General features: G+C 40.9%; 2 protein-coding genes and 2 long non-coding RNA genes across 8 annotated transcripts in view; 2 read left to right on the forward strand and 2 right to left on the reverse strand.

Annotated features, from left to right (window-relative positions):
• Nucleotides 1-1,299: 1,299 nt before the first annotated feature.
• Nucleotides 1,300-8,981, forward strand: LOC105485358 (testis expressed 30). Of its 4 annotated transcripts, XM_011747645.2 has the most exons (6): nucleotides 1,392-1,452; nucleotides 5,018-5,092; nucleotides 5,563-5,793; nucleotides 6,796-6,847; nucleotides 7,618-7,823; nucleotides 8,518-8,981. In XM_011747645.2, the coding sequence occupies exons 2-6, from the start codon at nucleotides 5,078-5,080 to the stop codon at nucleotides 8,695-8,697; spliced, it is 684 nt and encodes a 227-aa protein (XP_011745947.1). In that variant the 5' UTR covers nucleotides 1,392-1,452; nucleotides 5,018-5,077; the 3' UTR covers nucleotides 8,698-8,981. The 4 variants fall into 4 exon arrangements, with proteins under 4 accessions (XP_011745949.1, XP_011745947.1, XP_070937170.1 ...); XM_011747647.2 differs by lacking the exon at nucleotides 5,018-5,092 and having other exon boundaries at nucleotides 1,300-1,452; XM_071081069.1 differs by lacking the exon at nucleotides 7,618-7,823.
• Nucleotides 2,828-5,773, reverse strand: LOC112427335 (uncharacterized). Of its 2 annotated transcripts, XR_011614612.1 has the most exons (5): nucleotides 5,652-5,773; nucleotides 4,992-5,186; nucleotides 4,266-4,385; nucleotides 4,019-4,120; nucleotides 2,828-2,965 (listed from the first exon to the last, which is right to left on the reverse strand). It is a non-coding gene; the product is annotated as an uncharacterized lncRNA (long non-coding RNA). The 2 variants fall into 2 exon arrangements; XR_011614611.1 differs by lacking the exon at nucleotides 4,266-4,385.
• On the reverse strand, nucleotides 6,642-15,142 carry LOC105485360 (uncharacterized). The gene is made up of 3 exons (XR_011614614.1): nucleotides 15,025-15,142; nucleotides 14,497-14,632; nucleotides 6,642-6,881 (listed from the first exon to the last, which is right to left on the reverse strand). It is a non-coding gene; the product is annotated as an uncharacterized lncRNA (long non-coding RNA).
• Nucleotides 14,194-23,589, forward strand: part of LOC105485359 (coiled-coil domain containing 168) — a 31,496-nt gene continuing 22,100 nt past the window's right edge. The window contains exons 1-3 of the mRNA XM_011747649.3: nucleotides 14,194-16,333; nucleotides 16,457-16,490; nucleotides 16,581-16,623. Coding sequence (XP_011745951.2) covers nucleotides 16,103-16,333; nucleotides 16,457-16,490; nucleotides 16,581-16,623 — 308 coding nt within the window. The 5' untranslated portion in view covers nucleotides 14,194-16,102. The remainder of the gene's footprint in view (nucleotides 16,334-16,456; nucleotides 16,491-16,580; nucleotides 16,624-23,589) is intronic.

The raw sequence follows: 23,589 nt of genomic DNA on the forward strand, positions 1-23,589 counted from the left end.
CTCAGCGGGTGGTGATCAGTGCTTGGAAAACAAGTTCTGCTGATCTCCTACCTCAACTGTAACAGTGCACATACTTTTCGGGGGGATAATGGAAATGTTCTTAAATTATAGTGATGGTTGCAAATGGTTTTAAAATTACTGAAAATCATTGAATGGTGCACTTCAAATGAGTGAATTTTATGGCATGTAAAGAAACTTTTTTTAAAAACACAGCTAAAAACTTAGGAGACAAGGAAGTATTAAGACTTTGTAATTTGGGAAAACACTTGTGATAAATGACAGTGACTATGTGGTTTTGTGGAATGTATTTCCTTGTACGTACCGTGACAGAAAAGAGGGCAGGTGCCAGCTGCACTGGGCTTGGGGAAGAGTCATTCATTTAATTTTTTTTTTTTTTTTTCTGAGCATTATTCACACACTGGAGGTTCACAATGAAAACAAAAATTTACAAAAAGCAACCCTGTCTTCACCTGGGAGCTTATAGTGCAGTGAGGAGACAGACACATCCATAGCTCGTGAGGTGACCAGGGAAGAACAGGAAGAGCGAGGAGGCGATCAGGAGAGGCCTCGCTGTGAAAACCACGCACCCTGCCGACCCCGAGAAGACACGGCCCACGCTGGGAGGGAGAAGCCACGACAAAAGCCCGTCGTCGTGGGTTCGTGCCTGGTGGGTGATGGTGAGGATAGCAGAGGCTGACCCACTTTGAATTTTCTCTCCATGTTTGCTATCTCCAGGGAAAGGAGATAGAGAGGGGAGATGTGGGGGACCCATCGCGTGCAACAGCCTAGGCCACTGCCGGCCGCTGGCTTTGGCGATGAGCGCGGGGCCTTTGGAAGATCTGGCGGGGTAGGGGGGCGCGGGTAGGCTTCCACAGCATCCACGTGGCTGCGGCGTCGCCGACAAGGCCCAGGCGGGGGCAAGATGGTACGAAGCGACCGTTATCCCGTTACAGTCATCCCCGCAAAGATAACAGGAGGCTTGACCCCATGTAGAAGTGTGCGAAGCGGTTGGATTCTGTAAGCGTTTGACCCTAACGGGACTAACGAATTGACTATGGATGTGAGGAAGAGACTGGTCAGAGCTGATGGCGCCTCGGAATGGAGTGGTGGCTGGGATGAGGAAAAGCTCCGAGTGGAGCAATCCTGGGGGAGGCGGAAACTGGGGCTGACTTTCCAGCCGTCCGAGTGCTGCTGAGGCGGCGGCCACCCTGGCGCCTTCCCCCGGCTCGGCCTCTCCGCGCGTACAGCCCCAGGATGTGGCGGGCTGGGAGACTCACGCTCCCGTCGTGCTCTGCGGCCCGGCCCGCGCACCCGGGGGCGTGGCCTGCGCGCGCGTGCGTCGTAGCCGATCGCTGTGGCGGGGCGGGCGAGGCGGTCGCTTCGAGTGCGCTAGTCAGCTCCCTGAAGGGAGTGACGGCGGTTGGGTGCCCGCGGCCACTTTTGCCTTCCCGGGTAAGTGCGGCGGTGGCGGTTGGCGCCGCCGTCTGAGGGGCGGCTTCCTGGGAGACGAGACGGGGAGAGCACCCGGCAGGCCCGCCTGAGGCGTCTGAGGCTCGCGGGCGTCGCTCCTCAGGCGCGGTTGGTCCGAGCCGGGAGGCGTTCCGTTAAGTTCGGTGCCCGCGGGCACCAGCCGGTGGGGGCTTCGTCGGCTTTGCCGGGTAGGAGGGCGGAGTGTGGGGTTGGTACGGACAGGGAGAGCCGGACGGGGCTAACCTGGACCGCGTCAGCCAGTCCCGGGTGACTGGCTCGAAGCAGCCTCCGAGTTGAGAGGGGTCGTCCGGGGCGGCCGGCGGGGCAGCCCCGGCAGCGCGCATTTGCGGAGGGAACGGATCCCGTGCCCGAGCGCCGCCGAGCCCCGCACGCCCGTGAGACCCACTTTGAATTTTCTCTCCATGTTTGCTGCGGTTGTTGACCCGACCCGCTGTAAGACTCGGACTCAACGTTTTTGTTTGCCCCACGACAGCCAACGTAATGCTGTGGACGTAACAGGGCACGAACGTTTGTAACTGAAAGTTGAAGGGGCTGTAGCGTTGGAGGTGATCGCCCAGCCCTTTGAGTAGGAATTGTCCTAGAACTCCGCCGACCGCCCAGCCCGTGGAGCCGGCGCTCCGGACGCCACTACCACTGGCGTTTCGTGGGCGCAGCACCTCTAGCCGGTCATCTTCACCATCGCCATTGAGGGCACTGAGGCCGGGCCAGTCTTGAATCCCTGCCCTCTCTGAACTTAAAGCCAGAGATGAAAACACAGACGACAGTGGCCCGGCGCGGTGGCTCACGCCTGTAATCCCAACACGATGGGAGGCCGAGGCGGGTGGATCACCTGAGGTCAGGAGTTCAAAACCAGCCTGGCCAACATGGGGAAACCCTGTCTCTACTAAAAATACAAAAATTAGCCGGGCGTGGTGGCGCCCATCTGTAATCCCAGCTACTCAGGAGGCTGAGGCTGGAGAATCGCTTGAACCCAGGAGGCGGAGGTTGCAGTTCGCCGAGATTGTGCCACTGCACTCCAGCCTGGCGGACAGAGCAAGATTCTGTCTCAAAAAAACACACCCAGACGACCTAGAGCAGATTGCTTGGGGATTGTATTATGGGGCATTTTCCGTGTTTCTGAAGAAAAGCAGCATGTGTGCACCAGCTGTGGGGAACACACTGTGCATCGTGAAGTCTGAAAAATACTAAAGCAGACCGGGAGGTGGCAAACGCCTTGGGTTCCTAACGGTTTGGGAGGCCAAGGCAGGGGATATCGCTTGAGCCCGGGAGTTCAAGACCAGCCTGCGAAACATAGGGAGACCCTCGTCCCTACAAAAACATTTTAAAATAATTAGCGGGCGTGGTGGTGAGCGTCTGTAGTCCCACCTACTCAAGAGGCTGAGGCGAGAGGATCGCTTGAGCTCAGGAGTTCGAGGATGCAGTGAACTTATGATTGCATCACTGAATTTTCCGGCCTGTCCACTGGAGCGAGAACCTGTCTCAAAAAAAAAAAAAAAAAAAAAAGTGAAGCATTTTAAGTTAAGATAGTGATTGTTTACGTGCATCTAAATTTACTCCTTCATGAAGTTTCACTGAAATTACATTAAGGGGATTTAAAAACAAAAACAAACCTCCAACAATAGGAGAATAGGAAAGGAAACGCTGGCAATATCTTAGCAAACCCTGTATTAACCACAGACTCTTCAAACTGCACGGAAACTGGCAGCACTGGACAGCTGTGGTACTGGGAATGAAGGTGGTGGTGGTGCAGAAGGTGGGTGTAAGGAGCTTAAAGAAATGATTTAGGTGAAATCTGAGAAGCAATTGGATATCCAGATCCCCTTCCCCATTTCACGCTGTTGGGTGACTGCCTTTCCCCTTGTTAGAAGACTGGATGGAGGCTTATTCTCTTGAGAAAGTAAAACAGAGGATCTTTGAACTGAGAAACCCAGGCATAATTATGGGGCTACATGTATGAAGTTAGGGACACTGAAGCTTGAAGTCCTTCATCTCCCTTATCTCACTCAACTTCCAAACTTTTACAGTCAGATCAGACTAATGCTCTCCAGGCTGAAATAAGAGAATTCTACACGCTCACACACACAGATGGGGAAAGGTACATAATACGTTGGTTATGGTGGTTTCTAGGAAGTGAAAAGAACTTGGTGGCCGGGGGAAAGAGTGTGAGGAAACCTCTGTTTACATTGTCTTTTAAAATGTACCATGTACACACGATACCTATTCAAAAATGAAATGTATTCTTCACCTCAGGAAGGCCTATGAAAAAAATATTCTGTAAATTATGAACAAATCCTTTGACTTCTGTTTACATTTTTTAGTGTACCGTGTGCACATGATACCTGTTCAAAAATGAAATGTATTCACCTCAGGAAGTTCTATGAAAAAATTCTGTAAAAAATTATGAACAAACCCTTTGACACAGCGATTCCTTCCCCAGGAATTTATCTTATAAATAAACTTACACTCGTGTGAAAATAAGTACAGTTCTATATGGAAGGATAAGTAAGAAGCAGATAATATTGATTACCTTTGGAGAGGGGATCTGATGGCAAGTCAAAAGTGGAATGAGTGAGACTTTTTCACTACATATTCTTGGTACCTTTTGAACTTTAAACCTTGTTACTGTTACCTATTGAATGAATGAATAAATAAATGTTAATGGAAAAAATGGGTGAGTAATGGAGATCCTAACGTTGATAATATCCTAAACAATACAAGAGCTCTTAACATAGGAAGGAATGCTACCTAACAACCCCAAAATTTCAGTGGCTTACATTTCATGCTCATGGATCTTCAGATCAGCTGTTGTTTAGGTCTTGGTTAGACTAGTCTGGACTCCAGACTTCAGTTTTGGGTTCAGATCTGTTCCATATGTCTTCATTTTGAGACCCAGGCTGAAAATGCAAAACCACCTAGAGCATGTTTTTCTCGTGGCTGAGGGTGAAAGTTCAAGAGGGCTTCTGGAAGTTTGCCACGCCTAAGCTCAGAAGTCACACATTGAAATGTCTACCTACATTCCATTACTTAAAACAAGTTACATAGCCAAGTCCAAAGTAAACAGGGTGAAGACATATATACTCTGCCTTCTGGCAGCACTGTGAAGTTACATGACAAGGTGTGGATGGGTAGGCTTGGGAACTATAATAATGAAGAAAATGGGTTAATGGAAAGATGCTGAAAAATTAGGATAGTTCATTTAGAATGAAGATTCTTACAAAAATGTGTATTTATACATTTTTACATTATCATTTTTTGCCAAGATACAGCATCCTACTTTGATATGAATTACCTTACAGTTTCCATGTCAAAGTATCACCTTTGTTTTATCTTCTATAACATCTACCAACCCTGCACCTGCCCCTCTAACCAATTCTGAGTGCCCATAGAAAAATGTACATGTAAAGACACCAGATTTTAGGGAAGTAATTCTAAATGTTTATTTTAGCTACTGAATGTGTTCATTCATAGTTTTTGTGTCATATCCATGTCTGCCAACTCACCTTTCACAACAGAATCTTCTTTTCAGGGAGATGTCCTTTGCTTCTCAGATGTAAATGCACTTTAAGTTTGTTATTCAACAGTGAAAATGAGTCATACAGAGGTAATATTTTCGTATGTTCTGCATCTTCAAGGTTCCTGGTTTTTTGTTTGTTTGTGATTATATGGCTTCAGAGTAATCTTATTTTCAGCTTTCACTGTGGGAGGCAGTATAGCATAAGTGGTTAAGAATGAGGAATCTAGAACAGACTGCCCTGAGTTTAAATCCTAGCTAGCGGCTATATAACCTTGGGCAAGTTACTTAATCTGCTGTGCCTTATGTATAAAATGGGGATAATGATAGTGCTTGCCTCATAGGATTGTTAGAAAGGTGGAATAAGTTAATACATATAAAGCACTTGTAATAATACCCAACACAGTAAGCACTTAAATACTATTATTAATATCACTACTTTTTATTTGGAGGCTATGACTTGAATTATGAGCCTCACAGAGCCAACATGTATGTAGCTGTTCAGTTGTCTTAATAGGCAAGAAAGTAATTTTTGATCCCTTTATTCTCTTGAATTCCAGGTTAAATTAAAAATACCTTTTGGAAATAAATTACTAGATGCTGTGTGTTTGGTACCTAACAAGAGCTTAACATATGGAATAATTCTTACACATGGAGCATCAGGAGATATGAATCTTCCTCATTTGATGTCACTGGCATCCCATCTTGCATCCCATGGGTTTTTCTGCCTGAGATTTACCTGTAAAGGCCTTAATATTGTACATAGAATTAAGGCATATAAATCAGTTTTGGTAAGAAAATTTATGTTTACTTATAACAGAATTCTGTTTGAAATCCTTAATAAATGTAATATAAATTTTATTAGTAGTCATCTGGTTTAATTTAAAAAATCTTTGAATGAGTGTATTCTTAGAAAACTCAGCAGTACCTGAAAGCTTTTTAATGGTCAGATTTCTCTGTCATCAGTTTCCGTGGAGATGAATGCTTACATCATAAATGTTCCTCCATGATATTGCCAAGGAAACTACTTATGATTTTTCTCACTGGAATTATGTAACTTTAGCACATCATTTTGGCATTCTAGAATATTTTATTTACCATACTATGCATGTACAAATATGATACTGTTTTCTGTATATGTTATTTAGAAACCTTGCTTAAAATCCTGGATAACACTAAAGTTTCATTAAATCAAGCTTGTCCAACCCATGGGCCACATATGACCCAGGACAGCTTTGAATGTGGCCCAACACAAGTTTGTAAACTTACTTAAAACATTATGAGATTTTTTTTTTACAATTTTTTTTTTTTTAAGCTCATCAGGTATCATGAGAGTTAGTGTATTTTATGTGTGGCCCAACACAGTTCTTCCACTGTGGCCCTGAGAAACCAAAAGATTGAACACCCCTGATCTAAATGCTTTCAAACTTACTAAGTTTTTTAGAACTTTAGATGTTAACATTATCAAATTTGGTATTAGTTGCAAGCCTTTGCTGGCCTTTTTAAAAAATAATTTATTCTCTAAAAATAGTTTAGTGCTTAAATATTTTAGTAAGGGTAGGTTGACTTTTTTCTTACGTATTTGCCTGTATTACCTAACATGTGGTTTAATAGTGAAGGCATGACCAGAAGAGGAAGGACTGCTTACCTCTTTTAAGAAGAATCCCTTAAGATTTTCTGGTTATCTTTGCATAGATTTTCATACATTTCAGTAATGATGAGAAACAATATATCTTGTCTTTCCAGTGGAATATTTTATAGATGAAGAACTGATGATTTTTTTATTTTTCTAGAATTACCTAAAGACATCAGGAGAATACAAACTTGCAGGTGTTTTTCTTGGAGGTAAGTGCAATACTTGTGAATACTTGTTAAGTACCTGTTTTAATATAGGAATAGGTAATGGAGAGTTAAAATTAGTTGATCATAGGAAGCTAATTTAATGATTTTTTTTTGTTTTGGTAAGTCACCTTTTTAATATTAAAGTACTTTATATACTTAGAGCAAACTTGAACCTCATGTATATGTATTACAAGCTGAGCTTCTCTCCTTTTATTCATATCCCTGAATCGTCCTCTTGCATATGATTCCTTTACAATGATTGTCCTTGTCCTTTTAAGTGTTCAGAAAAATAATTGCCTTTTTTTTTTTTTTTTTAGCATTTGACTTAAGATCAATTTTTAGCTTTTTCTTTTCTTTTTCTTTTTTTTTTTTGAGACGGAGCCTTTACCTCCTCACTGGAGCCTCCACCTCCGGGATTCAAGTGATTCTCCTGCCTCAGCCTCCCAAGTAGCTGGGACTATAGGTGTGCACCACCGTGCCCAGCTAATTTTTGTGTTTTTAGTAGAGATAAGAGTTTTGCCATGTTGGTCAAGCTGGTCTCAAACTCTTGACCTCAGGCAGTCTGCCTACCTAGGTCTCCCAAAGTGCTGCGATTACAGGTGTGAGCCACTGTACCTGGCCTGGTATTGCAACTTGTTAATTGCTGCCGTTTGGAGTTAATTTGTTGGTAAACAGATATGATGAACAGTAAAAGATTAAATTTGCCACACCATCACTGCTACTTTATGTGAAAGTTTATATTTCAAACTGAACTTAATTTTAATTGATTTTAGGTCGTTCAATGGGCTCAAGAGCAGCTGCTTCTGTAATGTGTCACATTGAGCCAGATGATGGTGATGACTTTGTTCGGGGTCTCATTTGTATTTCTTACCCACTGCACCATCCAAAGCAGCAGCATAAACTCAGAGATGAAGACCTCTTTCGTTTAAAAGAGCCTGTACTGTTTGTGTCAGGCTCAGCAGATGAAATGTGTGAAAAGGTGAATTATAACTCAATGTTTGTGTGAATGAAAGAGAATGAAAGAAATATCTTGGGAGCAAGATACTTCTGGCAACAGTCTCTTTTAAAAGTTGCCAATTTGACTAATGCTAGTTTTGTGTCCTGGTTACTCCATTGCTTTTGAGAATCTAAAAATATAAGTATACTGACAAAATTTGTCTCCCTGGAAATAGAGTTGGTAAATATGACCCTTATTTGGAAAATGAAGGCTTAATATCTGAATCGTCTGATTTGGGGATTACTACACTGTAGATTTTTTAAATCATTTCAATATTCAGGCAGATTGTTTGTTATAAAATTGATTCTTGAGAAAGGGTTGGCAGTATCTACACATTACTAAATATTAGCCCAATATTATGAAACAACGTTGTATTCCCCAGAGCATATAATTTGCTTGGGAAAAAGCTTTTTTTGGGGAAAATTTTTTTTATTCCAATTTATTTAACATTTTATTAGTAGATGCATGAGTGCTTGATCTGATATTGCTACAGCTGAGGGAAGTGGACTGCCACATTTACGGACATTTCCTCACACATTCTATTGCCTAGAAAGTTGTCTGTGAGAAAGCATTTAGTGAATACTTGGAAATGAATATCAGTATAGGTGGGGAGAGAGGACCTTTTATTAAATATCAACAGAACATTAGTCTAGTATCCTCTTCTTTTTTTCTTTAGAACTTGTTGGAGAAAGTGGCACAGAAAATGCAAGCTCCCCATAAAATCCACTGGATTGAGAAGGCAAATCATTCCATGGCAGTGAAAGGACGGTCGACAAATGATGTTTTCAAAGAAATAAATACACAGATTTTGTTTTGGATCCAAGAAATTACTGAAATGGACAAGAAAGGTCATTAGTTAAAAGCCATCTTGAATACACATACAGTTAATTTGATAAAGAAGAGTATGCCTCTCAGCATTGTGAGATATATTTCAGACTAATTTGATGTTCTTTAATGTTCCCTTATTTTTGAAACACGTTTTAAATGTGAAATTAATGTCCTTCACAAAATGTCTTTTAAAAGCACTGTTATAGTTGTATAAAGATGATGTAAAAATATTGAAGGTGGTCTACATATAATTTATTTTCATTAGTATGGTTAAGTTTTGAAAAAAATTAAACATTCGAATTTTGTTACAAAGGTGCTTTTGTCTTATTGATACGCAACTGAAAAATTTTGTAGAGCAGTGTTATCTTCAGAAAAGGAAATCAAACCATTATGTTTAGTCAGATTTATAGAATGCACACTTCTCTTCACCTTTTAATAAATCTCAGTGAAGGGATGGGAGTGGACATATGTTTCGAATATGGGGACCCTGAAGACTTTTTAGAATGAAATAAAGATCTTTAATTCAAGAAGTGTTCACTGAAGGCTTATTACAGGCAAACCTCATTGGGTTTGCAAAGATGAATAAAAACTTGGAGCTTACGACATAGTGTGTGAGGCTGGGCACGGTGGCGTATGCCAGTAATCTGAGCATTTTGGGAGGCTGAGGTGGGCGGATCACTTGAGGCCAGGATCACTTGAGGCCAGGAGTTTGAGACCATCCTGGCCAATATGGCAAAACCCTGTCTCTGCTAAAAATACAAAAATTAGCCAAGTGTGGTGGCACACATCTATAATCCCATCTACTCGAAGGATGAGGTGGAAGAATTGCTTGAACCCAGGCAGTGGGGGCTGTAGTGAGCCTAGAGCGCACCACTGGACTCCAGCCTGGGCGACAGTGAGACTGTCTCAGAAAAACGACATAGTGTGTAAAATCAATAGACCACTCTGATTAAAGAGAGAAATAATTGTAAATTTGTGGTACTAACATCTTTGCTATATCTAGGCAGTTGGTGCACTTAATTTTGCCGTGGAAAGTTCAACTATCACCTGATCTCAAGCTTGAATGGTATTGAGTTATATATTTAAAAAAACATGGTGTTTGTATTTCCTGTAAAATTCACAAAAGGTGATGAGGCTGATGTCAAATTTAAATAGAAGTTTGCAGTAAGAAATGTTTCTTTATAGTAAATCTTTTGCATATCCTCCCTACTACTCTTAATGTTAGGCCATTAAAATAGCCTCAAGTGGCCTGGGCAGCTTGCAGATTTTTGAGGCCCCTCATTCCTCCTGCCCTGATGGAATCAGTAGATTTAAAATATTATTTTTCTAAATATGACAAAAGAATGGAAACTTAGGTAATAATGTCCAAATCTTTCATATTATAGAATAAAGTGATGTATAACTATAAAATTCCTGTTACTATGTATAATAGATATTTTTGACTAAGTAATTTCCTGAACCTAAATTTTTAAAAATGTTGTATGAGTAAACAATAATTAACATTTGAAATTTTAAAACACTACTAGTATCAAAAGATTATAAACATAAAAAATATGCAAAGCTATCGAGAAGATAGAATCACTGGTCTGTTAACAACTCTAAGTCACTGAGGAGCATAAATATTGTGAACCAGAAGTAAAACTAATGGGACAAGGAAAACACAAAGGACAACTTATTACATAATGTTAGAGTACAACAAAACATTTAAAAGGCTGCTAACCAGGCTATACAATTTACAATATTTGTGTTTCCAAAACTAAACTATAGGCATAATATGATGACCAAAGATACTACATCAGATACAGGGGTAATATAGGTAGATGATCATTTAAAGTTGATTTTCCCCTGAGTTGTCTATAAGAAACTACTGTTCCTTATTGATGTAATGGCTTGACATTTGAGGACTGTATAGCCATATTTGGGGAACATATAACTCCTAGAGAAAGATATGAATGATATATCTACAGCTGAAATGAACATTTAGGAAGAGGTCACATCTGCTCACCTCCATAGATTTACCACACCTTGCAGGAAAATGTTCAGCCCCTTCAAGTTTGAGATTATAGACAAGGAGCCATTCTGGGCGCCTCTTCTGGTAGGCCCTAATTAATGGCATAGCTGTTGCTGGTAGAGGGTCTTGACTGCAAGTTGTCCAGGTTCTTGATATTTTGAATAAAGAATTGGACAAAATGCACAGCAAAGCAAGGAAAGAGTGAAGCAACGAAAGCATAGATTTATTGAAAATGATAGTACACTCCACAGTGGGCCCAAGCAGTGGCTCAAGGGCTCTGGAGAAGGAATCTTCTGGGGTGTGAACACCCCCTAGAGGTTTCCAGTTGTCTACTTGGTGTTCACCCCATGTAAATAAAGCAGTGGCCCACAATCAGTCTGATTGGTTGCAGAAATCAATTGGTTAGAGGCTGAAGTGAAGTTACAAAGTTACACTCCCATGCAAATGTCTGGTTGCAGAAAGCAACCAATTTTGCAACCAACTTTCAATTTTCCATCTGCTCCACAGAAAAGGGGTTTGCAAAGGGAGTAGCCTCTGGTCTTTTTGTTACTTAAGCGTGGAAAGTTGGAATTTTCCTATCAACTTAGTTGTAGGAAGTCAGGGTGAATCGGTCTTAGGTTCCCTGCCTCCAGACCCTATTCTCCTGCCTCATAACCACTCACCTAGACTAATGCTCCCCACCCAGGGGGGACCTTTACCACTTAGGGCAGTGGTCCCCAACCTTTTTGGCACCAGGGACCCATTTCATGGAAGACAATTTTTCCACCTGACTGGGGTGGGAGTGGTGGGGGTAGGGATGTTTTCTGGATGAAACTGTGCCATCCCAGATCATCAGCCATTAGATTCTCATAAGAAGCATGCAACCTATAGATTACCCATGTGCACAGTTCATAATAAGATTCCCTGCTTCTATAAGAATCTAATGTCACAGCTGATGTGACAGGAGGCAGAGCTCAGGCAGTAATGCTGGCTTGCCTGCTGTTGGTTCATAGTAGGCCACAGACTAGTACTGGTCTGCAGCCTGGGAGTTGGGGACCCCTGTCTTAGGGGATATTTGGCAATGTCTGGAAATATTTTTGATTGTCATGACTAGGGTTGGGGTGCTACCAGCATTCTGTAGGTAGAAGATTGGGATGTTGCTAAGCATCCTACAATACACAGGACTGCAGCCACAACAAAGAAATAATCCTGTCCAAACTGTCAATAGTGCCCACGTTGGGAAGCCTCATCTTAAACCAGATTTGGGATTATCTGTAAGTCCTTTCTCCGTCACCATTAATTCTTCCATCCCCCTCCTTGATCCATTTGCTTTTTTAAATATTATTTTAGTTTTTTTGGTGGTGGTTGTTCTTTTTTGAGACTGGAGTGCAGTGGCACAATCTCCGCCTCCCGGGTTCAAGCAATTCTCATGCCTCAGCCTCCTGAGTAGCCGGGATTACAGGTGTGTGCCACCACGCCTGCTAATTTTTGTATTTTTAGTAGAGACAGGTTTCGCCATGTTGGCCAGGCTGGTCTCGAATTCCTGATCTCAAGTGATCCGACTGCCTTGGCCTCCCAAAGTGCTGGGATTACAGGTACGAGCCACCGCGCCCGGCCCAGTTTTATTTTTTTGAGACAGAATTTCACTCTGTCACCAAGACTGGAATGCAATGGCATTATCATATTTCATTGCAACCTTGAACTCCTGGGCTCAAGAGATCCTCCTGCCTCAGCCTCCCAAGTAGCTGGGACTACAGGCGCCTGCCACTGCACCTGGCTACTTTTTAAAATTATGGTTTTTTTAAAGAGACAGGGTCTCAAATATTTTTGTAGAGAACAGGGTCCTGCTTTGTTGCTGAGACTGGTCTCGAACTCCAGGGTTCAAGCAGTCTAACTCAGCCTCCCAAAGTGCTGGGATTACAGGCATGAGCCACCGCACCCAGCCATTTGCTTTCTTTTAGTTACTAAATCCTGGGTTTCACTCTCTTACTCTTCTTTTTATACTACCATCACTCTAATTCAGACCCTTATCAATTATCTTCTATCACTGCAGTAGCCTAATTGATTTTCCAATTTTATTGTCTCCTTGCTTTGATACACCAGTTGATACTTCTAACTCAAAAACTGTTAGATCTCTGAAGGTGGCTCCACAGTAGGGATCTGTCAACATTTTAGCCTTCTTTTCCCAGACTTCACACCTGTAACCATGCTATAGCTAACATGGACTATATAAATGTTTATAAAATGGAAGAAGTATTTTTTACTCTTCTTCCTACTTTCTTTGTTCATCTTTGCCTGCTACCAAATCCAAATGAGTAGGGGAAAAAAGTTTTTTTCCCTCTCTCTGCGGCTTTCCTTGAAATTACCCCAAACCAAGTATCTCTCCTCAAACTCCTGTAATATCTTCCTCCTTTCTGTGTTAACCGAACTCTACCTTCTCATTAAGTTATTAATATCTCCATCTCACTTACATTACAGATTCCTTCAAGTTTGGGATTTTTTTTCCGCATCATTGTTAAATGTTAACAAAGATGTTAACAAAACTTTAACAAAGTGTGTTAAAGCACGTTTTGGTTCCTTGTTCAGTGCTTTACACAATTATTATTCAATACATGTATTAAACTAAGATATTTACAGAAAGAATTTCTAACAATTTTGAACAATCTCTGGCTTTATGTTGCTATTTTATATATCTAATATTGGGACTTTTTCCTGTTAAGAACAAAAACCAAGTTCATAATGTCAAAATAGTTCAAAGATGGTAACATTGGTAAATATAATAGGAAGTTTAAAAGAAAACTAATATAATTTTCCTTGCGTTTTCTTGTAGTGTCTGTTTTTTATTACTGTTAGTAATAGGCTTTCTCTGGTATTCCTTTTCTTTTTACTCTATAAGCAAGTAAATCTTGCTTAGCATTTACTTTTGGTGCTGTTCACTTGACATTGGTCTAGGAGGTTTCTAGTCCAAGGGACAGAAGCATTTATGCTGAAAAATAGATAATTATACTTTCGTTAGTAGCAAGTACATAAGTAACAAACATGACAAAGCCCTGGAGACGGATAATACTTATGCCTAAATAAACCTAGCCATCAGCAGGAGTGGTACGCAGCAGTTCCTTTTCAGTTCTTTAAGAGCTCTTCAGTGAAATACTAGTTAGGAATTCAGTGCCATAAAGCTTGGAAAGATCTAAGGAACTAGAGAGAAGAAAATGTTGAAACAATGAATCCCTTTTAAGATAGTTACCATTAAATGATTTAGAGAATTTCTGCAAGTAGGCGAGAGTAACTATTTTTCCAGCTGCTTAATTTTTTTTTCCCCCCCGAGATGGAGTTTCACTCTTGTCGCCCGGGCTGGAGTGCAATGGCGCGATCTCGGTTCACTGCAACCTCCACCTCCCTGGGTTTGAGCAATTCTCCTGCCTCAGCCTCCCAAGTGGCTGGGATTACAGGCACCTGCCACCACACCCGGATAATTTTGGTATTTTTAGGTAGAGACGGGGTTTCACCACGTTGGCCAGGCTGGTCTTGAACTCCTGACCTCAGGTGATCCACCTGCCTTGGCCTCCCAAAGTGCTGGGATTATAGGCATGAGCCCCTGCAGCCGGCCCAGATGCTTAAATTTTGTGGGGAAACCCAGGAGACTAAAATCACCTCAATTGTCTTTGTGAGGAGGGGAGTACGGGGAAGGTGTACTTTACTATAGTTGTAGAAAAATCAAGAGGAATTGCTGAAGTTTCTTTCAGAGCCAATGAAGACCTACCAAGCATTCTAAAGGGTGATTCTTTGCAAAGACAAAATTCAAAATAAGAGTTATACTTAAATAAAGATTATAAATACCTGTACATTGTGGTCCAGGAGACTGGAAGACTGTAAATTCCAACATTTAGAATGTCACTGATCTCATAATCTCCAACGTTCAGGGACAGAGCTGATAATTCTTTCTTTTTTTGTTTTTTTGAGACAGTGTCTTGCTCTGTTGTCCAGGATGGGAGTGCAGTGGTGGGATCATGGCTCACTGCAGCCTTCACCTCCTAGGCTCAGGCAATCCTCCCACCTCAGACTCCCAAGTAGCTGGGAGTAACTGCAGGTGCACACCACCATGCCTGGCTAATTTTTAAATTTTTGGTAAAGACAGAGGTCCACCTATGTTGCCCAGTACTGGTCTCAAACTCCTGCTCAAGCCACCCACCCACCTCAGCCTTCCAAAGTGCTGGGATTACAGGCATGAGCCACTTCACCCAGCTGAAGTTGTAAATCTTTGTTGCACTTATTTAAACTGATGTGACAGAAGAGACCTGAACAGTTTACTTCAGTGTAATGAATAATACTTCAGTGTAATGAGTAATACTTCTTTGCTTAACCTACCTTGGATAAGTGAAGTACTAAAAACAAAACAAAAGTGAAGCATTAAAGAATTACATCTGCAAAGGAACTATTAATTAATTACACCTTTGAAGGAAGAGTACTCTAAATCCAAGGTAGTGTTAACATTCTTCATTACTAGTCCAGACTATCCTGTCTACTTGTGACTAAAATTGTACTTCTCAATTAGCTTCCAGGCCTACCCACTAGACTTTGAAGGAGAGTGGGCAGTACTGTACTTACATCTGCCTCTGCCCCACCCTTGATTCTGACATCAGAAAGGACATCACAAGTAGCTCCTTGAAATCACCGTAGACAGGGTGAAAAGGAAATTCAACAGGAGGTTATTCCAAAGACACTGTACTTTTCAGCATATCGATAGATTGTTGAAGGGGAATGGTGCCAATGGACCCTGCTAGCAAAAAGAAATATAAAATGTGTTCTATTTTAAGAAAAAAAATCAGGCCCATAAAAGACAAGTCATCATACATTCTACATAGTTGCAATGGGATATACTTAGACCAAAAAAACTATTTGACATTTCTCTGAAATTCAAATTAAATTGGGCATCTAATGTTTTTATTTGCTAAACCTGTCAACCCTATCTATATTCATTCTAAGAAAGGACTATATTTTCCTGACCACAAAGAAGCATAAAATACGCTATTCCTGGTGTTAATAGAAATGGTTATGTCAAATGCTTTCTACCAATCCAAATTTATTCTATGTTTATAATAGGGCTGTGACAATCCATGATAGAATTACGTTGCTTTCTATGAAGTTAAGAGAAGCTAACTTTTTGAATTTTAGTAAAAAACTACTTATATGGTGTACATATCTTACCTATGAACTTTCATTATTGCTAAAGTTGATATGAGCTCAGTTAAATACCCACTATGACACGTACCTCACTTAACTTAGGCCCAGAGCAGTCACTGCCACACTTGATAAGGCACCAAGAAGCACTGGCCAAATGTTGCACATGGTTATGAGTTGGGCATACCAACTTTTTATAATTCAGGGCCTCTGAAATCAAGGACTTCTGAATGAGACACCAGTCTCTTTCACATATTACATTAAAATGTCAAAGCAATATTATTCCTTTAAAAAAGGGGTAGGGGGTGAACTGGAAGATAATACATTTGTGACATTATGGGAATTTCTAGAGTCCTGGATTATTCAAAATGATTGGATGGCAATTTTCTTTATAATTTTACTAGGAATTATTTTTGAAATAATACTCATGAAAGCTTGTGCATCCTTTTGGAAGAAGTCCGCACTTCCTAAAAAGGGTAGTTCAGATGTCCGGGAGGTAAGAACAAATGGTTGATTTCCCCTTTCCCTAGTTTTCAAAAACAGACATAAGAATAATTTGTAAAATTTTTGAACTTTGATATTCAGATTACTCCTCTAACAATTTTTTCCATTAAAATAGAGGGAAGACAGTTGCCCGAAAAGCAGGAAATTTGGTGAGTATTATACAATTTCACATTTTAATATAAAACTTGTTCATCCTGAGCTTTTCTCATTGATACTGTGCCTTTTTTATTCCTACTCAGCTCCAGAGAATTGGTCAGTTATTAATCCATCTTCAGGAGAAAGGTATGTGACATATCACATATATATTTTGAAGCTAAATGAAATAGGTTGGTTGTGTTCTATTCAAAATGCCTTTACTTCTGAATTTCAAAGAAGGGTTTTCCTAGCTGTTCAACGTCACGATTCAATCTAACATTTACTTTAAGTGGTTGCTATGCTCCAAGCTATGTTAAGGACTTTTCGTATATTATTGAAATTATCCTTCAAGGTAGGTAGTATTATTATTGTTTTTACAGATGAGGAAAATAAAGCTTGAAGAGGGTAAGTGACTTTCTTTCCTACTCTAACACTCTCTCCAATATACCAGTTCTTACAATTCAACTGAAAAGATATTTATTTAGCACTTACTGTGGACCAAGCAAACACTGAGCTAGGTGCTGCATGAGTGACATGAAAGGAGTTTGTAAAATCAGAAGTTATCAGAATTGTAAAGTTATCTCCGTACTAGGGATTAAATACTGACATAATGATGAATCTTGTTGCTCTCAATATTTTAATTGTTTTAATTGAAATCCGTTCAACTTATTAGATATCTACTATAAAGTGGACACAAACACTGGGATTCAAGCCATAAGATAGTCTTTGTTCTCAAGAAGCTTATATTCTTGTGGAGAAGATGTATACATACAGGAAAATTGCCTTGTGGTATGGTGACACAGTGACAGAAATATTAAAACATTTAGGAGATGCCTAAGCCAGCCTAGGGCGTTGGTAATGGCTTCACGAAGAATGTTATGCTGGAGCTGAATTTTAAAGGATTAATGAACATTAGCCCGAAAAGGACACAGGTTTAGGAGGGTAAGAAAGACATTCCAGGACATAAACAGAAACAGCAGCAACGTGCAAGAAATTACTATTATTTCAGAGTTGCTTGGAATGTTGAGGTTGAGTCAGGAAGTAGTGGAAGACGAATGTGAAGAGGTAGGTAGGAGTCAGGTCATAAAGGGCTTTCTATACCATGTTAAGAAGCCTGGATTCAATTCTGTAGATAATAACCACTAGTGGTGGTTACACATAAGAGTGGCACAGTTTTGTGTTTCAGCTAGATCACTAGTCACTGTGTGATTAGTTGCTGTGTGAATCAGAGGATTACTTGATGTTCGTCTAATTTCTTTTGTCACGTATAAAAGGACTTTATTCTTTTAATCTGGTTGCTATATTGTCGTATTGGGTACTAGCAACTCTAGTTCTCAGGTGAGTGTCTTGGGAAGCTGTAACAATATCTGGAGGTGTGAGTAGGTAGAACCCTTGTCAGGGCCGGTTGGGAACAAGAATGCCAGCACAAGCTACAGCATGTCAGTAGTGCAATCAGAATAAGTCCAAATGGACAGACCAAGAGTCAGCATTTGAGATATTACAGGGGTTAGGTGTGCTTGGTGGCCCAAGCTTCACATGTAATTCAAAATCAGAGGATTAACAGGCAAGAGGAATTCACAAGAAGACATGGAGAAGAAAAAGGATTTTCAGCTTCAGAATCAAGAACACTTTAAAGATTTTCCATCCCTGTATCCTATTATTCCCTTCCTGCCTGGACAGAAGTTAATCCTATCCTTGGGTGGCATCTTTCTAGGGAGAGTTAAGGGAAATTCATTGAGAAGAAGAGGTTGAGGGTGGTGTTGAAGGAAAAGGATTAGAGAAAAGATATGGCTCCTATGGCAGCAGCATATTATGGTGAAAAAACACAAATTTTGAATTTAAAAAAGGTCTAGCTTTATATCATAGTTCTGCCTCTTTGTTTTTTTGTTTTGTTTTGTTTTGTTTTGTTTTGTTTTTTGGCAGGGTTTTGCTCTTGTTGCCCAGGCTGGAGAACAATGGCACGACCTCGGCTCACTGCAACCTCGGCCTCCTGGGTTCAAGTGATTCTCCTGCCTCAGCCACCATAGTAGCTGGGATTATAGGCACCCACCATCACACCTGGCTAATGTTTTGTAATTCTAGTAGAGATGGGGTTTCATCATGTTGGCCAGGCTGGTCTTGAACCCCTGACCTCAGGTGATCCACCCGCCTTGGCCTCTCAAAGCACTGGGATTACAGGCATGAGCCACCACACCCAGCCCTGTAGTTCTACCTCTTAATGATGGCATGGCCTTGGGCTAAGGACTTAAACTCACTATACCTCCATTTTTTTTTTTTTTTTTTTTTTTTAATTTTCGAACTAAGGATTAGAAGAATTACCTCTTAGGAATATCATGAAGATTAGTTGAAATAACATGTGTAACACGGTGGCTCACACCTGTAATCCCAGCACCTTGGGAGGCGGAGGTGGGTGGATAACTTGAGGTCAGGAGTTTGAAACCAGCCTGGCCAGCATGGTGAAACCTCATCTCTACCAAAAATACAAAAATTAGCCGGGTGTGGCGGCATGCACCTGTAATCCCAATGACTCGGGAGGCTGAGAATGGCTTGAACCTGGGAGGCAGAGGTTGCAGTGAGACGAGATCATGCCACTGCACTCCAACCTGGGAGACAAAGCAAGATTCCAGCTAGAAAGGAAAAAAAAATATATATATATATATGTGTGTGTGTGTGTATATATGCGTATATATATGTGTGTATATGTGTGTGTGTATATACACACACACATATATTTTATATATATGAATTCTTTTTTTGGAAAAGAACTATGTTTGGAACAGCATATTTTATTTTTAACCATTGACACCTTCAAATAATTTTATTTCATTTAATTTTTTAAAATTTCTTCAAAAAAACAACAGGATACATGTGCAGAACATGTAGGTTTGCTACATAGGGATACGTGTGCCATGGTGGTTTGCTGCACCTATTGACCTGTCCTGTAAGTTTCCTCCCCTCGTCCCCCATCCCTGAAAAGGCCCTGGTGTATGTTGTTCCCCTCCCTGTGTCCATGTGTTCTCATTGTTCAGCTCCCACTTAGGAGTGAGAACATGTGGTGTTTGGTTGACTGTTCCTGTGTTAGTTTGCTGAGAATGATGACTTCTAGCTTCATCCATGTCCCTGCAAAGGCCATGATCTCATTCTTTTTATGGTTGCATAGTATTCCATGGTTTGTATGTACCACATTTTCTTTATCCAGTCTATCATTGATGAGCATTTGGGTTAGTTCCATGTGTTTGCTATTGGAAATAGTGGGACAGCATCTTAATAAATTATTTTGAAATAGAAAGGTATATTGGCCGAAACCTAAGCATCAGAATGGTTAAAATGTACTGCATTAGAGATGGAGTGGATTTTATCTTGCTTATGAAATAGGACAAAGGAGAAAGGGGTAGCGGGGGGGCATAGGGGAGCAGAATAGAGGGAGTTGCAAGTGTAGTGGTATGAGGCTTAGGACTGAGTGACATAAAGGATAAGACCACCACTCAGTATCTGAAATCTGGGGACTCGAGCTGACCAGGTATAGTCTCAGTAAGCAAAGCAAACGGCTGACCTTATATCAGATTTTGGGGAATGGTTTGTTTTAGGGTTGGCCTTATCCATAGATGCATACTTGAGTGAGAGTCTGCCACTAGTCACCTGACTCTCAAAGCTTAAACTTGTCACTGACTGGTTGGTTTCAGAAGTGCATTTCCTGAAGGGAGTTATTGTTGATAGATAAAACTGTTTAAAAGCAGACTTGGTGTTTATTTGTTACTATGACTATAGGGTTGCCATTGATTGATTGACAACTGATTCTGGTACTGGTTACCATGGCTCTAGAACTGTCACTCTTTTCCTAGGAGAATGAGGAATTATTTTTAAAATCTCAAAGGCCAATTAAGATTCCTTGGTGGGGAGAGGCCAAAGGACATCTCACAAATGGGGAGACGTACCTAATGTTTAAATGGGAGCCCTTTGCATGACTGTAGTCAACTCTCTCCTGCTTCTGCCTCCAAGTCTTCACTAAAATCAGTCACATCTATGAGTGGTTTGTGTATGAGGGATATTTTTTCTCCTCACTGAAATTGAGGAAAGAGTTGGGTCAGTTTGTTGTTAGCAATCAGAAGCCTGGAGGTGGAGATGGTCATTCAGCAAATACTTACTGATTGCCTACTCTGTGTCAGGCATTGCTGTAGGCCCTTGAGACTCATCAGCAAACAAAACAGTGTGTGGGGGTGAGAAAGGGTCAGACAATAAACGACAGCATAATAAATAAATTATATGTCAGAAAGTGACATGAGAAATTAGAGAGAACTGTGCTGACCAGGCATAGTCTCAGTGAGCAAAGCGAACTGCTGATCTTACATTGGATTACTGAATTTTGGGAAATGGTTTGCTGCAAGGTTTTTTTGTTTTTGTTTTTGTTTTTATTTTTGGAGATGGAGTCTCATTCTGTTGCCCAGGCTGGAGTGCAATGGCACAATCTCGGCTCACTGCAACCTCCACCTACTGGGTTCAAGCAACTCTCCTGCCGCAGTCTCCCAAGTAGCTGGGTCTACAGGTCCATGCCACCACACCTGGCTACTTTTTGTATTTTTAGTAGAGTTGGGGTTTCACCATGTTGGCCAGGCTGGTTTCAAACTCTGATGTCAAGTGATCCACCTGCTTCGGCCTCCCAAAGACCTGGGATTGATTAGCAGGCGTGAGCCACCCTGCCCAGCCTGCGTCAGCATTTTCTCATGTTAGGATTAGATCATGCCCATTCCTAAACTAATCACTCAGAAATGGGATTACTATATTAGACTGAGCCTAATAATCTGAGGTAGAACAGGTGTTGGAGAGTAGACATCATGATCATCCAACCCAAAATTTTGTCTTAGTTGAAGAACGGACTTTACTACCAAATATTTCATACTAAAAGTAATGAGCAGATAACAAAGATGTATATACAGTCTGTATTAGATTGTTGGGGCTGCCATAACAACATATCACAAATTAGGTGGCATTAAAGAACAGAAATTTATTTTCTCAAGGTTCTGGAGGCTGAAAGGCTTGGTTTTTCCTGAGGTGTTTCTCCTTGACTTGCAGATGGGCAGTTTCTTGCTATGTCCTCATATGCTCTTTTCTTTTCTTTTCTTTTTCTTTTTTTTTTTCTTTTACTTTAAGTTCTGGGGTACATGTGCAGCACGTGCAGGTTTGTTACATAGGTAGACATGTGCCATGGTGGTTTGCTGCACCTATCAACCTGTCATCTAGGTTTTAAGCCCAGCATGCTTTAGATATTTGTCCTAATGCTTTCCCTCCCCTTGCCCCTCACCCCCTGACAAGCCCCTTTGCATGATGTTCCCCTCCTTGTGTCCATGTGTTCTCATTGTTGAACTCCCACTTAGGAGTGAGAACATGCAGTGTTTGGTTTTCTGTTCCTGTGTTAGTTTGCTGAGAATGATGGTTTCCAGCTTCATCCATGTCCCTGCAAAGGGCATGAACTCATTCTTTTTAATGGCTGCATAGTATTCCATGGTGTATATGTGCCACATTTTCTTTATCCAGTCTATCATTGATGGGCATTTGCGTTGCTTCCATGTCTTTGCTATTGTTAATAGTGCTGCAGTAAACACACATGTGCATCACATGCTCGTTTATCTGTATGTGCACGTCCATGGTGTCTCTGTGTCCAAATTTCCTCTTCTTACAAGGGTACCAGTCATATTGGATTAGGGCCCCACTCTAAATAAAGACATCAGTTAACTTAATCACATTTTGATGGCCTTATCTCCAAATATGGATTAAGGCCCACACATATGACCTCATTTAACTTTAATAACCTATTTAAAGGCCACGTCTACAAATATGGTCACATTCTGAGATACTGGGGTTAGGACTTCAACATGTGAATTTTAGAGAAACACAATTCAGCCCATAAAATAGCCTACATATTAGAGGTTAATAAGTGCTCTAAAAATTGAAAGAACTTGAAAACTAACATATTTTAAATTTTACCTAATATTTTTGTGTTATCTATGAAAAAACAAAATCATTAGTATAGCCTAAAATACCCCCAAATTCTAATTAACCAACTCCAGATTAATGAGATTTCATTGTGTCAACTGAAGAATGATGGTTTTGAAAAGAATGATGGTGTTCATAAAGGATTGCAGCCTGTAGGATAGCCGTTCTGACAGACTAGGAAGCATAGCCTCCTGTCAGAAGCCAGACACAGGCCATTGGAGGGCAGGAAGAATAAGACAGGAAATCATGCTGAATGAGGTGGGTAATACTTGTAGTCAGTAAGCTGTAGGAGGAATCATGAATATTTATGAAAGGAGAAATGTGTGCATGAGCAATTGAGCTTCATTCCTCTCCATGGAACTCATGTTCAAAAAATGGCAGCTTTAGCATGATATAAGCCTGGAGTTTTTGGCTCTCTGACATCAAAAGGTGAAGCCAGGGACATGAAAACCCCCACTGCACATCCTTCCTAGACTGGGCAGAACCACTCTGTGGTTGGTGGTCTCTTATCAGGAAGGAATGCTAGCTGGTTGTTTCACTGAAAGCAGAAGTGAGGGGCAGCATCAGGCCATTGGTTGATATCAAGGATGGTGCAAGCCTTTTTACCCTTAGGAAAGAAAGCCTAATGGTAGTGAGGGAGGGAGGTGGTATAATAAGGCCTGTCTGACCTCCCATCCCATCATGGTCAGGAATTCATTTTTCAAGATTTCTTTGGGGTCCCCTTGGCCAAGAGGAGCTCCATTCAGTCATTTGTGAGACTTAGCATTTCATTTTTAATTCTCAGTTCTATAAGTAATCAATTAGTACAAATAATTTTTTGTGGTTGAGTAGATCATGATGGATTTCATATACTGCCTTCACTACTTTGATTGAGGGTATTTAAAAGTAAAGTCACACTTACAGTAAAGTAAGAGGTAATCTGTGTTCCCCAAACAAATAGCTACTAGAATGATCTCACCTAGTTTATATGAATTTCAGTTTTTGATTTTAGGCTTGCTCATCCATCAAACAGTGACTATCAATATTTATCATGTATCAGAATCAGCTGGAGAGCTTACTAAAACTCAGATTTTTTGACCCTACCTTCAAAACTTCAGATACCATAGTGCTGGGATGGCCAAA

The sequence above is a fragment of the Macaca nemestrina genome, chromosome 16 (assembly GCF_043159975.1).
Source record: "Macaca nemestrina isolate mMacNem1 chromosome 16, mMacNem.hap1, whole genome shotgun sequence".
NCBI lineage: Eukaryota > Metazoa > Chordata > Mammalia > Primates > Cercopithecidae > Macaca > Macaca nemestrina.

Coding starts and splice junctions, on each gene's coding strand:
- LOC105485358 (XM_011747644.3), top strand. CDS start 3,221: ATGAAGGTGGTGGTGGTGCAGAAG. Junction 5,794..6,795: donor AGGCATATAAATCAGTTTTG/GTAAGAAAATTT, acceptor TTATTTTTCTAG/AATTACCTAAAGACATCAGG. Junction 6,848..7,617: donor TGCAGGTGTTTTTCTTGGAG/GTAAGTGCAATA, acceptor AATTGATTTTAG/GTCGTTCAATGGGCTCAAGA.